The sequence below is a fragment of the Crinia signifera genome, chromosome 6, assembly GCF_055691185.1.
Source record: "Crinia signifera chromosome 6, ASM5569118v1, whole genome shotgun sequence".
Classification (NCBI taxonomy): domain Eukaryota; kingdom Metazoa; phylum Chordata; class Amphibia; order Anura; family Myobatrachidae; genus Crinia; species Crinia signifera.
Window position 1 is genome coordinate 27,393,480 of NC_139222.1, and position 15,775 is coordinate 27,409,254.

Below are 15,775 nucleotides of genomic sequence, written 5' to 3' on the forward strand. Positions count from 1 at the left end.
TGGATACAAATACAAATGGGGGTTTCCATTTCGACTGATAATCGATGTGAATGGCCACCAAGTCTCAGTGAGGGACCCCAAGGAAGGGAAAGACCTGCTTCACAAGCTTAAACTTTCAGAGGCCAATATCTCCAGCAGCCCCTCACGATCTTGAAGCGGGTCATCACAAAACCTCCAGAAACAGCCGTAATGTATCACAGGACTTTGTCCCTTTTTCTCTTTTTTTTTTTATAATTTTATTTTTTTTTTGTAGCCTTTTGTAACCTCGTTCACCCTGTGATGCTCAAGGGTTCCTATAAGAATGTCTGGTTGACCCCAACTCATCCCCATTTACACCCCACCCGGTGGGTGGTCGTCGGTGGGGAAAAACCTATAGTATCCCAAACATTCCCTATATTAGCGTGGTTTACAGACCACACCCTGTTGGTACTTCTACCATATGTTTTCATGTTACTAATTGTTCTTAAGTTCAAATTTTGGTAATTATGCTAAGATTTTGTTGTTTAGCTAAATGTTTAAATGCTATGTTAGCTTTCTCAGAGCTGACAATTACAGGCTATATTACAAAATGGCTTCGGGTGGACGGGCTGGGAATTGTCTCTGTCCGCGCCACCCCCCCCCCCCCTTGTTATCAGGGACTTGCGTTAGTGTAGGGATTCTTATCCCTGTCCTTTCAGATTTTGTGCCTACAGTTCAGTTATTAAGCACTCCCACTTAGTGGGCCCTCTAGGTTTGCTTCTTGTTTCAAGCTCACCTGTTCTCCCCCCCTGGGTCCCACTCAAGGTGAGCCGCGGTCTCTCAATTGAGGGCCTTCAAGGCTCACATCTTTTTCTTACTCCCACCCCCCCCTTTTTTTTTTTTTTTTCTTCTTTCTTTTTTCTTTTCTCTACCTTCCCTTCCACCCCCTTCCCCCCTCCTCTCTCTGCCTCTATCATCCAACCTAACCCTTAGCTACTGTTTTTTACAGAGTGGGCGGCCAGCGATTTATATCTCTCCATCATGCCCATCAACGTGATTTCTCAAAATGTTAAGGGGCTAAACACACCCCACAAAAGATCTCTTCTGTTTCGTATGCTTAACTCTCTGCAGGGGGACATTGCCTTTATACAAGAAACACATTTTAAACATAATACACACCCCTCGCTAGTATCTAGACGTTTTCCCACAGTGATATACTCCTCCCATTCTACTAAAAAGAATGGAGTAGCAATAATGGTTCGTTCCACAACCCCATTACAGATCATTTCCACTAAAAGAGACAAAGAAGGTCGCTACATTATTCTGGTCTGCAGGGTGGGCCCTCAACTGATGACCCTAGTAAACCTTTATGCACCTAATTCTGGACAGGGTTTTTTTTTCCGTAAACTTTTTCTAGAAATTCAAAATGTTCGCCAAGGCGCACTATTGGTAGGAGGCGACTTCAACTCAGTTATCTCAACAGGCTTAGATAAGAGTAGCCCCTCGCACCCGCACCAACACAGCCATCCCCCGGGCAATCTTAGGAAACACATGTCCGAGGCTGGTCTCTTTGACACTTGGCGTGCCCACTATCCGACCTCCAGAGATTACAGTTTCTTTTCGAATCCCAACGGAACATATTCGCGCATAGACATGATTCTAGGATGTAGTAGCACACTGCAGTCACTGACAAAAGTGGACATTCTTCCTAACGTTTGGTCAGACCACTCAAGCGTCCTAGCCACTATAGACCTATTAGGCACTCAAAAAGGCCGTCACAATTGGAGACTGAATGAAACTCTCTTACGTATACCCCAATTTAAAGAACAAATCACAACCCAGATACAGGACTACTTCAAACTAACGTCACTGATGATGTTCCCCTGCCTACAATATGGGAGGCCCATAAGGCGGTGATTAGAAGAGCTGTAATCAAATACGCCACACATAGAAAAAAGCTTCAAAATGAGAGGATCTCTTCTCTTACCTCTCGACTCTCCCAGTTGGAACATATACACAAACAATCTCACTCTCCCTCGGTACTGACACAGATTCAAGGGGTCAGGGGGGAACTACAATCTATTTTAGCGGAACGCACTGAAAAATCCCTACGACACCTAAACCAAAGATTTTATGAAAAAAGTAATAAATCAGATTCACTCCTCGCAGCTAAACTCAGAGCACAGAGAGCCTCCCAAACTATTTCCGCAATTCGTGATGCTCAACAAGCCCTTAGCTACGACCCAGTTCACATAAATGACTCTTTCTATAAATACTACAAGTCCCTTTACAATCTGAGGGACCCGGTTCCCGGCCCCTCCTTACCATCAGCTATAGCGCAGGAATATCTTGACTCATGTCACCTCCCCACACTATCGGACTCAGCCATTAATTTACTCAATTCCCCTATATCACCTGAAGACGTCAATAATGTACTGAAATCACAGAAACCGTCAAAGGCCCCAGGACCCGACGGGTTCCCTATGTCTTATTACAAGACATTCTCGGGATTACTGATCCCAAGGTTGACCGAGGTTTTTAATAAAATTATGTCAGGGGAGAGGTTTCATGCGGAGTCAATGAAATCTGCTATTATTGTACTGCCAAAATCAGGCAAAGATCCCACATGCTGCACGAGCTATAGGCCGATATCCCTTATCAATGCAGACCTGAAGCTTTTCGCAAAAGTATTGGCCACAAGATTAAGTGTATACCTTACCTCATTGATTGATGCAGATCAGGTGCGTTTTGTCCCCACAAGACAGGCCCTGGACAACACGAGACGAGCCATCAACCTGATCTCATACATCAATAAGACCAAGACTCCGGCGATCCTGCTCTCACTAGACGCAGAGAAGGCCTTTGACCGCCTCTCTTGGCCTTTTATGTTCCAGACACTGAAGACTTACGGTTTTTGTGGTGGCTTTATGTCAGCCATACAAGCTTTGTACCACAGTCCAAAAGCAGTGGTCGCCACCAATGGTGTCGTTTCCCGACCCTTCGGTCTGGGGAATGGCACCAGGCAGGGGTGCCCACTGTCCCCCTTGCTGTACGCCCTTAGTATCGAACCCTTGGCGGCCCACATCAGAAAGAACCAGGATATACAGGGGATCACAGTCCGGGGCTCCCAATATAAAATATCGTTATTTGCAGATGATGTCCTGTTAACACTGTCTTCCCCACTGACTTCACTCCCAAACCTTCAGGCTGAACTATCACTATACGGTAGCCTCTCAGATCACAAAGTAAATAACTCAAAATCGGAAGCATTAGCATTTCACCTTCCCAACACCACCACGGAATTACTAGAGTCAAACTTTAATTACATTTGGTGCCCCCAATCTATAAAGTACCTGGGTGTACAGATAACAAAACACTTTGACCAATTGTTTAAAGCCAATTACGTACCTCTTCTCTGCTCCATCAAAAAAGATCTAGCAACCTGGTCCCCTTTATTTATATCCTGGACAGGCCGGATAAACCCCGATTATTATACCTATTTCAAACAATCCCCATAGTGGTCCCTACTTCTTACCTTCGTACGATTCAGTCTTTATGTCGCAAATTTATATGGTCAAACAAATCTCCTAGATTAAACAGATCTTGCCTAGCGAAATCTTCTTCCAATGGTGGACTAGGCCTCCCCATGTTTGAACGTTACTTTCAGGCTACGCAATTGAGCCATGTTGTAGCCTGGCATACTCAGGCGGGGGCCAAGAAATGGGTATCTCTGGAGAGCGAACTAATCGACTATCACTCGGTTTGTTTCCTCCCCTGGCTAACACCGAAATTGAGACCAGCCTCGGTACTGGACACCCCTTGTGTCCACTCTGTGTTAAAAACGTGGGACTATCTAAACAAAAAACTTCATCTGGCACCATATCCCTCCCCTCTCACCCCTCTCTGGCGACACCCGGATTTCCCTTTAGGATGTATGTCACCTTACTCACAACCCTGGATCTCAGCAGGTATCACTCGTCTATCGCACATCTCAGGGGAATTTGCCCCTCAAAACTATAAAGCACTTTGTGAGAAATATGACAGTCAGCGTCTCAGACACTTTGACTACCTCCAGATATCCAGTTTTGTACAGTCTCTATGCAATTCAACTAAACCCAGATCGCCACTTCCCATTGAACGTTTCTGTATATACAGCCCAGACCGCAGGGGAGCAATCTCCTACCTATACTCCCTGCTGGCAGACAAACCCCCGGCTAAAGAACCTTTTGAGGTAGCTTGGGAAAGGGATTTGGGCGTTGCACTGGAGGAGGAGGAGTGGTCAGAAATAAAAACACTGATAGCAAAATCTTCAATAAACTCGAATCTCATGGAAAATGCCTTTAAAGTATACACTAGGTGGTACATGGTTCCCACAGTAATACACCGTATTTTCCCTTCTAGCTCCAGCCAGTGCTGGCGGAACTGTGGATCTCAGGGTACGTTCATCCACATATGGTGGGATTGCCCCCAGATTAGCTCCTACTGGGATGACATTTTTTCTCTTCTAGGAAAGATATTGGTTTCCCCGACCCCAAAAAATCCCTTGTCGGCTCTACTTTGCAGACCAGTTGCAGGGACCTCAAACCCTAAAAGCAAGCTATGTGGCCATGTACTCAACTCCGCCAGATTGCTGATCGCGGCAAACAGGAAACAGCCAACTGCCCCTTCCATTCAGGCCGTTATCAACAAGGTCTGGTTTGCAGCTTCCATGGAGTATATCACTGCGCTGCTACATGACTCAGTGGGGAAATACAGATCAATTTGGTCTCCCTGTAATGTATATTACCAGAGGCAACTCCCCGGGTAAATGCGATCACTATCTCTTGCCTGATGCTCTGAAAGATTTAACTCTTGAACAGTTGATACACTCTCATGTGCAAGGTTAGATGACCCCCCCCCCTCTCTTTTATTTCTTTCTTTATTTTTTATTTTTTTCCGTCCTCTCCCCCCCCCCCCCCCATTGCCCTTTTCTATTTTTATTTTTATTTGTGTTTCCTCAATGCAATTATTTTGCTGTTTGTTCGCTGTATTAAAAAAAAAAAAAAAAAAGACAGTGGTACTCTTAATGGTATATTTTATTTATATGCATTATACCATGTTGTTTGTTTACACCGAATTGTCTGTAAATGCATTGTCCAGATATCAGTCTCATTTAAATGTACTGTTTGCCACTGTAAAAATAAAGAGTTTAAAAAAAAAATAAATGGAAAAGATGTCTCTGATGTCTAACAAGATGTGATTTATTGGTAAAACATTTCACACACTGTTACCTGTATGTACCCTCTCATGTACAACAAGACTGCATTTATCCCTATAACATTTCCCACACTCAGAGCAGGAAAATGGTTTCTCACCTGTATGTACTCTTTCATGTTTAACAAGATTGGATTTAATTGTAAAACATTTCCCACATTCAGAACATGAAAATGGTTTCTCACCTGTATGTACGCTTTCATGTTTAAGAAGATTGGATTTAAGTGTAAAACATTTCCCACATTCAGAACATGAAAACGGTTTCTCACCTGTATGTACTCGTTCATGTTTAAAAAGATTGGAATGATGAGTAAAACATTTCCCACACTCAAAACATGAAAATGGTTTTGCACCTGTATGTACTCTCTCATGTACAAAAAGACTGGATTTATCGCTATAACATTTCCCACATTCAGAGCATGAAAATGGTTTCTCACCTGTATGTACCCTCTCATGTACAATAAGACTGGATTTACGAGTAAAACATTTCCCACATTCAGAGCATGAAAATGGTTTCTCACCTGTGTGATTTCTTTCATGAGTAACAAGACTGAATTTATGAATAAAACATTTCCCACACTCAGAACATGAAAATGGTTTCTCACCTGTATGTAACCTCTCATGTTTAACAAGACTGGATTTAAGTTTAAAACATTTCCCACATTCAGAGCATGAAAATGGTTTCTCATCTCTGTAATCTTTTGGATGTGAAACAGAAACTGACTGATGTATAGAACTCTCACCAAACTCAGAACTGGATGATATTGTATCATCTTTATGGTCTGTACTGTGTGTAGTAAGGTCTGAATGATCAGGAGAAGGTTCCTCATGACTAGAGGGACCAGATGAAATATCTGCACTGGGAAATGTTGGGTGTGTATTGGGGATAATGGGTTTTTCTTCTGGAGAATCTTGTCTGATGTTCTTATCTTCTAGTATATAATCTGGAGCCACAATGAGATCTCCCTCCGAGGTATTCCTGCTTGTGCGCCCATCTACAGGAAACAGATGAATGACAACAGACAGAATTGTTTACATTGAGAAGGAAATGTTCATGGATGTTTTATCACTTACACTGAACATGTCTAATGCTGCGTACACACTGGCCAATATATCGCTGGTCCGTCAGCCAGTGGGCGCCAGTAATAGGTCTGTAACCAGCGTGATCTCTGCAACAGAGCCGATGGCCGATATATTGGTGCATCGCACTATGGGACCGATTTTGGTTAAGTCTGTACCGAGTCTCGGAGTGGGAATGCCCATGAAACACTGGGTATTTCCATGGGCCATCACCTCCTGCTCGAGTGCCACGCTGAGAGGGTAAGTCGTGGGGTTGGTACAACAGAAGCCCTGCACATAACTGATTATGCGCAGGGCACCAACATCGGTCCCCCATGGGAATATGTGGACTAGAATCGGGCCCTATGTGTACAGGCGATCTGCCGTCCGCCCATATAACCCACTGCAGGAACCGGCGGTGATTGGCAGCTGAAATGGGCGGGAGCATGTAAATTTGCCCACCCAGCTGTGACGTTAGTCACAATGGATTAGGCAGGGGGAAGAGGGGAACTTGTAGGGGAGCCCGGCACCGGTGAACGGGAAGCCCGCTGTAAAGAAGAAAGAGACCTACCTCCCGCCCCCCCACCTCATCCCTTCACCCCCCAACACCTCATCTTTCCGCTCCCACCCTTTCCTACCTCCCAGTCCCCTTCTCTCTCTCCTCCACCTCACCCCTCTTCCTCTCTCCCCTGCTCTCTTCCTTCTGCCCCATCTCTGCCCCTAGTATCTCTCCCCTTTCCTACTTCTCTCTCACTCATATACTATAGCCGCTATCGACAAAGTATCATTCACCTACTCTATAAATATAAAATAATTGGCTTCTGGCTACTGAGCTGCGTATACGCACCTCACAGGATCAGCACTACTGATGGTGGTACAGGTCTGTTCTGTCAGCATACACACGGTGGGATAGGAAGTCCAGCCAGGCCCTAGGAAGCAACAGGGCTATAAAAGTTATAGTTTCACCTATCTCTCTTAGAAGAAACCGGGACACAATGTTTAGTGACCTTAAGCCGTAGTGGCCCGACTCTCCTGCAGGAGCCTAGTAAGGAGAACCTAGTGACAGAGACGCAAAGCTACAGATGGAGCGCCGTCTCACATGCATGCGAGTCCCAGTTTCCGGACGGCTCCGCTGCGGTTCCCTGCCCGTGGAGAGGTCCCTGGGCGGCGAGGAACACCGAGGAAGGCAGCGGGTGAGGTGGCGGAGAAAGCACCGTAGCCACAGGGTGCCAACGCAAGCTTCTCGTGCGCCCCTGGCGAGAGCCGGCCCCTGCAAGGATGGAGCCGGCTCCATCTGTATAGAGGATAGCAAGAATCACGCTGTGAGTTAGTGTGAAATGTATATGCGTTACAGAACAACAGGATATCCTAATGAATCTAAATAAAATTTAAAAAAAATATTCGGGCATAGAGAGAGTGTGTACATATATACACACACACACACACACACACACACACACACACACACACACACACACACATCTCTGTACGGCAGAAGTGAGATGGCAGCGGCTAGCAGGCAGCCAGAGCTCACCCACCACCACTGACAGACAGATGAGTGTGGGACAGTAGACAATAGTCATAGAGAAGGTAGCATAAAGTCTAAGTATTAATAATAACTGTGGCTCAGTCCCGAATAGACCGCTCCCCACACCTGACCAGTAAGCAGACTGAGTTATTGTAAAATGGCCGCTGGAGTCCACCAATACCCAGAGCATTACAGCAGGATGAAGGAGCTGCCGCCGAGGGCCAGAGCCTCAGAGTCCACAGCCAAACAACAGGAGGGGTGTCATTGTAGAAGTCACAGCACACAGGGCAGCCAAGCCAACATATGGCGTTCCCGCCACAGAGGAGCGAGGAATCACACAGCAGCCTCCAACCCCTGAACACACCACAGTGCCTGACCAGGACCGCGGGAGGATCCCTGAGCCACGGCCTCCACTCCAAAGATGCGTCAGGCAGAGGGAGATCAAAGAGGACAAGCCACGGTTGCTCCCGGCTGTGTGACCAGCTGGTGTCTCAGCGCGTTGCAGCACTGACAGGTAGAGCCACCCAAGATGGCACTGTATCCTCAGCCGCAGGTTGGACCAGGCCTCGATCACCACCACGGCAGGTAAATAAGTGCCCAGCATGTGTAAAGTGGCTCTATAAGTGCGCCCGGAGCCCAGCAAGGTAGAATGAGCTCGGGTAGAGGTGCCTGCTTTGCCCACTAACAGGATATTTATATAGATTGGACCCAGAGCTCTGTCGCCACACTACCTCTCACATGCCCGGCCAAGCCACGCCCCACAGACAGCATTCATTATAATTAATATATTTTTAATGTAAAGTATTAGCACCTGATTATCATGATTATCCTTTTCTACCAGAGAGTGCGGGGAGGAGACTGGTCAGATCTCTGGGCTGCTAACACATGTGACAGGATTCAGTATGAAATCCCGGCAGTCGGGATCCCGGCGTTCAAAATCCCGATGCCGAAATCCCGACAAGGGGGGGGGGGGGGGAAACGTGGATCGCCCCCCCTTGCGGGCTTGCTGCGCTCGGCACACTAATTTATTCTCCCTCCAAGGGTGACGTGGACACCTACGGAGGGAGAAACTGTCAGGATTTCGGCGGTCAGGATTCTGAACGCCGGGATCCCGACTGCCGGGATTTAAACAGCTTCCCATGTGACATGATGTGAGGGGAGAGCAGAGCAGGAGTATAATAGGGGCTGATGGCTCCTGATGTATGAGATACACCAGAGAGTGTGGGGAGGAGACTGGTCTGATCTCTGGGCTGGTAACACACAGTGACATGATGTGAGGGGAGAGCAGGAGTATAATAGGGGATGATGGCTCCTGATGTATGAGATACACCAGAGAGTGTGGGGAGGAGACTGGTCAGATCTCTGGGCTGGTAACACAGTGACATGATGTGAGGGGGAGAGCAGGAGTATAATAGGGTATGATGGCTCCTGATGTATGAGATACACCAGAGAGTGCGGGGAGGAGACTGGTCTGATCTCTGGGCTGGTAACACACAGTGACATGATGTGAGGGGAGAGCAGGAGTATAATAGGGGCTGATGGCTGCTGATGTATGAGATACACCAGAGAGTGTGGGGAGGAGACTGGTCAGATCTCTGGGCTGGTAACACACAGTGACATGATGTGAGGGGAGAGCAGGAGTATAATAGGGGCTGATGGCTTCTGATGTATGAGATACACCAGACAGTGTGGGGAGGAGACTGGTCAGATCTCTGGGCTGGTAACACACAGTGACATGATGTGAGGGGGAGAGCAGGAGTATAATAGGGGCTGATGGCTCCTGATGTATGAGATACACCAGAGAGTGTGGGGAGGAGACTGGTCAGATCTCTGGGCTGGTAACACACAGTGACATGATGGGAGGGGAGAGCAGGAGTATAATAGGGGATGATGGCTCCTGATGTATGAGATACACCAGAGAGTGTGGGGAGGAGACTGGTCAGATCTCTGGGCTGGTAACACACAGTGACATGATGTGAGGGGAGAGCAGGAGTATAATAGGGGCTGATGGCTTCTGATGTATGAGATACACCAGACAGTGTGGGGAGGAGACTGGTCAGATCTCTGGGCTGGTAACACACAGTGACATGATGTGAGGGAGAGAGCAGGAGTATAATAGGGGCTGATGGCTCCTGATGTATGAGATACACCAGACAGTGTGGGGAGGAGACTGGTCAGATCTCTGGGCTGGTAACACACAGAGACATGATGTGAGGGAGAGAGCAGGAGTATAATAGGGGCTGATGGCTCCTGATGTATGAGATACACCAGAGAGTGTGGGGAGGAGACTGGTCAGATCTCTGGGCTGGTAACACACAGTGACATGATGTGAGGGGAGAGCAGGAGTATAATAGGGGCTGATGGCTCCTGATGTATGAGATACACCAGAGAGTGTGGGGAGGAGACTGGTCAGATCTCTGGGCTGGTAACACACAGTGACATATGTGAGAGGGAGAGCAGGAGTATAATATGGGCTGATGGCTCCTGATGTATGAGATACACCAGAGAGTGAGGGGAGGAGACTGGTCAGATCTTTGGGCTGGTAACACACAGTGACATGATGTGAGGGGGAGAGCAGGAGTATAATAGGGGCTGATGGCTCCTGATGTATGAGATACACCAGAGAGTGTGGGGAGGAGACTGGTCAGATCTCTGGGCTGGTAACACACAGTGACATGATGTGAGGGGGAGAGCAGGAGTATAATAGGGGCTGATGGCTCCTGATGTATGAGATACACCAGAGAGTGCGGGGAGGAGACTGGTCAGATTTCTGGGCTGGTAACACACAGTGACATGATGTGAGGGGAGAGCAGGAGTATAATAGGGGCTGATGGCTCCTGATGTATGAGATACACCAGAGAGTGTGGGGAGGAGACTGGTCAGATCTCTGGGCTGGTAACACACAGTGACGTGAGGGGGAGAGCAGGAGTATAATAGGGGCTGATGGCTGTAAAGCTGCATTGACAGAACAAGGAAAATATGTAATACGCGATTATTCTTCACCTCTGCCGATATCTGTAGGGGTTTCTTCCTTCTTACACTGCTGATCACCCCTCATATATGTGTTTTCTGTCTCTGTATCTTCCTCCTTAATGTCAGTCACATCCGTCTTTTCTTTTCCCTTTATTTCTTCAACCTTAATATCAGACATATCTTCACATTGAACCTACAAAAAAATATCACATTAGTAATGTCTGACACTATTGAGCTCACACAGTAAAACCTTGTTGTATACAGTAGAATATCAGTGTATAACACACACACACCTACCTGATCCTCCTGTGGGGTCCTGTGAGTCTCCTCTGTACAATGCTGGGAATACAGAGGACGAGGACATCTCTCTGGGGTATCTGTTACTGGCCCATCTGTAGGAGACACGCAGTGACTGAGGACATGGTATATATGTGATTATCCTGGGAATACGGAGGACGGGGACATCTCTCTGGGGTATCTCTGTTACTGGGCCCATCTGTAGGAGACACGCAGTGACTGAGGACATTGTATATATGTGATTATCCTGGGAATACAGAGGACGGGGACATCTCTCTGGGGTATCTCTGTTACTGGGCCCATCTGTAGGAGACACGCAGTGACTGAATACATGGTATATATGTGATTATCCTGGGAATACAGAGGACGGGGACATCTCTCTGGGGTATCTCTGTTACTGGGCCCATCTGTAGGAGACACGCAGTGACTGAGGACATGGTATATATGTGATTATCCTGGGAATACAGAGGACGGGGACATCTCTCTGGGGTATCTCTGTTACTGGACCCATCTGTAGGAGACACGCAGTGACTGAGGACATGGTATATATGTGATTATCCTGGGAATACAGAGGACAGGGACATCTCTCTGGGGTATCTCTGTTACTGGGCCCATCTGTAGGAGACACACAGTGACTGAGGACATGGTATATATGTGATTATCCTGGGAATACAGAGGACGGGGATATCTCTCTGGGGTATCTCTGTTAATGGGCCCATCTGTAGGAGACACGCAGTGACTGAGGACATGGTATATATGTGATTATCCTGGGAATACAGAGGTCGGGGACATCTCTCTGGGGTATCTCTGTTACTGCGCCCATCTGTAGGAGACACACAGTGACTGAGGACATGGTATATATGTGATTATCCTGGGAATACAGAGGACGGGGACATCTCTCTGGGGTATCTCTGTTACCGGGCCCATCTGTAGGAGACACACAGTGACTGAGGACATGGTATATATGTGATTATCCTGGGAATACAGAGGACGGGGACATCTCTCTGTTACTGGGCCCATCTGTAGGAGACACACAGTGACTGAGGACATGGTATATATGTGATTATCCTGGGAATACAGAGGACGGGGACATCTCTCTGGGGTATCTCTGTTACTGGGCCCATCTGTAGGAGACACACAGTGACTGAGGACATGGTATATATGTGATTATCCTGGGAATACAGAGGACGGGGACATCTCTCTGGGGTATCTCTGTTAATGGGCCCATCTGTAGGAGACACGCAGTGACTGAGGACATGGTATATATATGTGATTATCCTGGGAATACAGAGGACGGGGACATCTCTCTGGGGTATCTCTGTTACTGCCTCCATCTGTAGGAGACACACAGTGACTGAGGACATGGTATATATGTGATTATCCTGGTAATACAGAGGACAGGGACATCTCTCTGGGGTATCTCTGTTACTGGGCCCATCTGTAGGAGACACGCAGTGACTGAGGACATGATATATATGTGATTATCCTGGGAATACAGAGAACGGGGACATCTCTCTGGGGTATCTCTGTTACTGGCCCCATCTGTAGGAGACACGCAGTGACTGAGGACATGATATATATGTGATTATCCTGGGAATACAGAGGACGGGGACATCTCTCTGGGGTATCTCTGATACTGCGCCCATCCGTAGGAGACACACAGTGACTGAGGACATTGTATATATGTGATTATCCTGGGAATACAGAGGACGGGGACATCTCTCTGGGGTATCTCTGTTGCTGGCCCATCTGTAGGAGACACGCAGTGACTGAGGACATGGTATATATGTGATTATCCTGGGAATACAGAGGACGGGGACATCTCTCTGGGGTATCTCTGTTACTGGCTCCATCTGTAGGAGACACACAGTGACTGAGGACATGGTATATATGTGATTATCCTGGGAATACAGAGGACGGGGACATCTCTCTGGGGTATCTCTGTTACTGGGCCCATCTGTAGGAGACACGCAGTGACTGGGGACATGGTATATATGGGATTATCCTGGGAATACAGAGGACGGGGACATCTCTCTGGGGTATCTCTGTTACTGGGCCCATCTGTAGGAGACACGCAGTGACTGAGGACATGGTATATATGGGATTATCCTGGGAATACAGAGGACGGGGAAATCTCTCTGGGGTATCTCTGTTACTGGGCCCATCTGTAGGAGACACACAGTGACTGAGGACATGGTATATTTGTGATTATCTGGGAATACAGAGGACGTGGGCATCTCTCTGGTGTATGTCTGTTACCGGGCCCATCTGTAGGAGACACAGAGTGACTGAGGACATGGTATATATGTGATTATCCTGGGAATACAGAGGACGCGGACATCTCTCTGGGGTATCGCTGTTACTGGGCCCATCTGTAGGAGACACGCAGTGACTGAGGACATGGTATATATGTGATTATCTGGGAATACAGAGGACATCTCTCTAGGGTATCTCTGTTACTGGGCCCATCTGTAGGAGACACACAGTGACTGAGGACATGGTATATATGTGATTATCCTGGGAATACAGAGGACAGGGACATCTCTCTGGGGTATCTCTGTTACTGGGCCCATCTGTAGGAGACACGCAGTGACTGAAGACATGGTATATTTGTGATTATCCTGGGAATACAGAGGACGTGGGCATCTCTCTGGTGTATCTCTGTTACTGGGCCCATCTGTAGGAGACACGCAGTGACTGAGGACATGGTATATATGTGATTATCCTGGGAATACAGAGGACAGGGACATCTCTCTGGGGTATCTCTGTTACTGGGCCCATCTGTAGGAGACACGCAGTGACTGAATATATTGTACTTGTGTGATTAGCAGATAATACGTGTATATGGGGACCCCATACCTGCTCTCCATTGTACAATGAAATATAGTCTCCTCTTACCCAGTGATGTGAGGGGCCAGTGATTCTCCATCATAACATTCCTGCACAGACCCTTGTGTTCCTCTATATACTCCTCCTCCTGCATGGAGAGATAGACAGGGACATCCTGACACCTTATAGAAACCCGACACACACAGTGATACAGTCATCACCCAGACACATTGTTACTGTACAATGTCTGACTCCCAGCAGTCACCTCTCCAGTCACATCCCTGGGTGTTACTGTATAATGCCCCATTCCCGGCAGTCACCTCTCTTGTCACATCCCACGGTGTTACCGTATAATGCCCCATTCCCGGCAGTCACCTCTCTTGTCACATCCCACGGTGTTACTGTATAATGTCACCTTCCCAGCAGTCATCTCACCATCGCATCCGACAGTGTTACTGTACAATGCCTGAGCCCCATTCCCGGCAGTCACCTCTCTTGTCACATCCCACGGTGTTACTGTATAATGTCACCTTCCCAGCAGTCATCTCACCATCGCATCCGACAGTGTTACTGTACAATGCCTGATCCCCAGAAGTCACCTCTCCGGTTACATCACCCAGTGTTACTGTATAATGTCCTATTTTCCAGCAATCACCTCTCCGGTCACATCCCCCAGTGTTACTGTATAATGTCCCATTCCCAGCAGTCACCTCTCCGGTCAGCAGCTGAATGATCTTGTTGGTGAGTTCCAGGATCTTCTGCTCCTTGTCTCTCCCATGTGTCAGTGAGTGAGGGTGAGGCACTGTGATGAGGCTCTGGGTTCTGCTCAGTTCTCCTGACACACAGGGATGGCAAATGGGTGTCTCATGGTCACTGGATGTCTTCTTCACTACTTTGTAACCCTGTGTATGGGAAAATATACTATTACTGCATACACTCCCAGTACCCTCTCTTATTGCTATGTGATGTCACCTCTAAGATCCACTAGTCAGGTCACTGTAGTATTAATATATCAGTGATATCACCAAAACTTATATCCCCTCACCTCCCCAGTCATGTCCCTGTATTATTACTATAGATATAAGTGATGTCACAGTGATGCTCCCAGATCCCCTCACCTCCCCAGTCACATCCCTGTATTATTACTATAGATATAGGTGATGTCACAGTGACACTCCCAGATCCCCTCACCTCCCCAGTCACATCCCTGTATTATTACTATAGATATAAGTGACGTCACAGTGACACTCCCAGATCCCCTCACCTCCCCAGTCACGTCCCTGTATTATTACTATAGATATAAGTGATGTCACAGTGACGCTACCAGATCCCCTCACCTCCCCAGTCACGTCCCTGTATTATTACTATAGATATAGGTGATGTCACAGTGACACTCCCAGATCCCCTCACCTCCCCAGTCACCTCCCTGTATTATTACTGCAGGTATAAGTGATGTCACAGTGACACTCCCAGATCCCCTCACCTCCCCAGTCACGTCCCTGTATTATTACTATAGATATATGTGATGTCACAGTGACGCTCCCAGATCCCCTCACCTCCCCAGTCACGTCCCTGTATTATTACTATAGATATAAGTGATGTCACAGTGACACTCCCAGATCCCCTCACCTCCCCAGTCACGTCCCTGTATTATTACTATAGATATAAGTGATGTCACAGTGACGCTCCCAGATCCCCTCACCTCCCTAGTCACCTCCCTGTATTATTACTATAGATATAAGTGATGTCACAGTGATGCTCCCAGATCCCATCACCTCCCCAGTCACGTCCCTGTATTATTGCTATAGATATAAGTGATGTCACAGTGATGCTCCCAGATCCCCTCACCTCCCCAGTCACGTCCCTGTATTATTACTA

General features: G+C 47.4%; 2 protein-coding genes across 2 annotated transcripts in view; both read right to left on the reverse strand.

Annotated features, from left to right (window-relative positions):
• Positions 1 to 5,015: 5,015 nt before the first annotated feature.
• Positions 5,016 to 15,775, reverse strand: part of LOC146010190 (uncharacterized) — a 109,343-nt gene continuing 98,583 nt past the window's right edge. The window contains exon 8 of the mRNA XM_083151191.1: positions 5,016 to 5,900. Coding sequence (XP_083007317.1) covers positions 5,215 to 5,900 — 686 coding nt within the window. The 3' untranslated portion in view covers positions 5,016 to 5,214. The remainder of the gene's footprint in view (positions 5,901 to 15,775) is intronic.
• Positions 6,001 to 14,954, reverse strand: LOC146007379 (uncharacterized). Its single transcript, XM_083145728.1, has 7 exons — positions 14,943 to 14,954; positions 14,608 to 14,799; positions 13,967 to 14,045; positions 11,069 to 11,163; positions 10,802 to 10,964; positions 7,118 to 7,199; positions 6,001 to 6,206 (listed from the first exon to the last, which is right to left on the reverse strand). Exons 1-7 carry the CDS (start codon positions 14,952 to 14,954, stop codon positions 6,137 to 6,139), a joined length of 693 nt encoding a protein of 230 aa, XP_083001854.1. The 3' UTR covers positions 6,001 to 6,136.

Bases quoted from the DNA above. Each gene is read 5' to 3' on its own strand.
- LOC146007379 (XM_083145728.1), bottom strand. The intron at 11,164-13,966 runs GTAAGAGGAGAC...TGTCTCCTACAG, and splicing joins CTGGCCCCTCACATCACTGG to ATGGGCCAGTAACAGATACC. The intron at 6,207-7,117 runs GTGCGTATACGC...TGTTTCCTGTAG, and splicing joins AGTAGTGCTGATCCTGTGAG to ATGGGCGCACAAGCAGGAAT.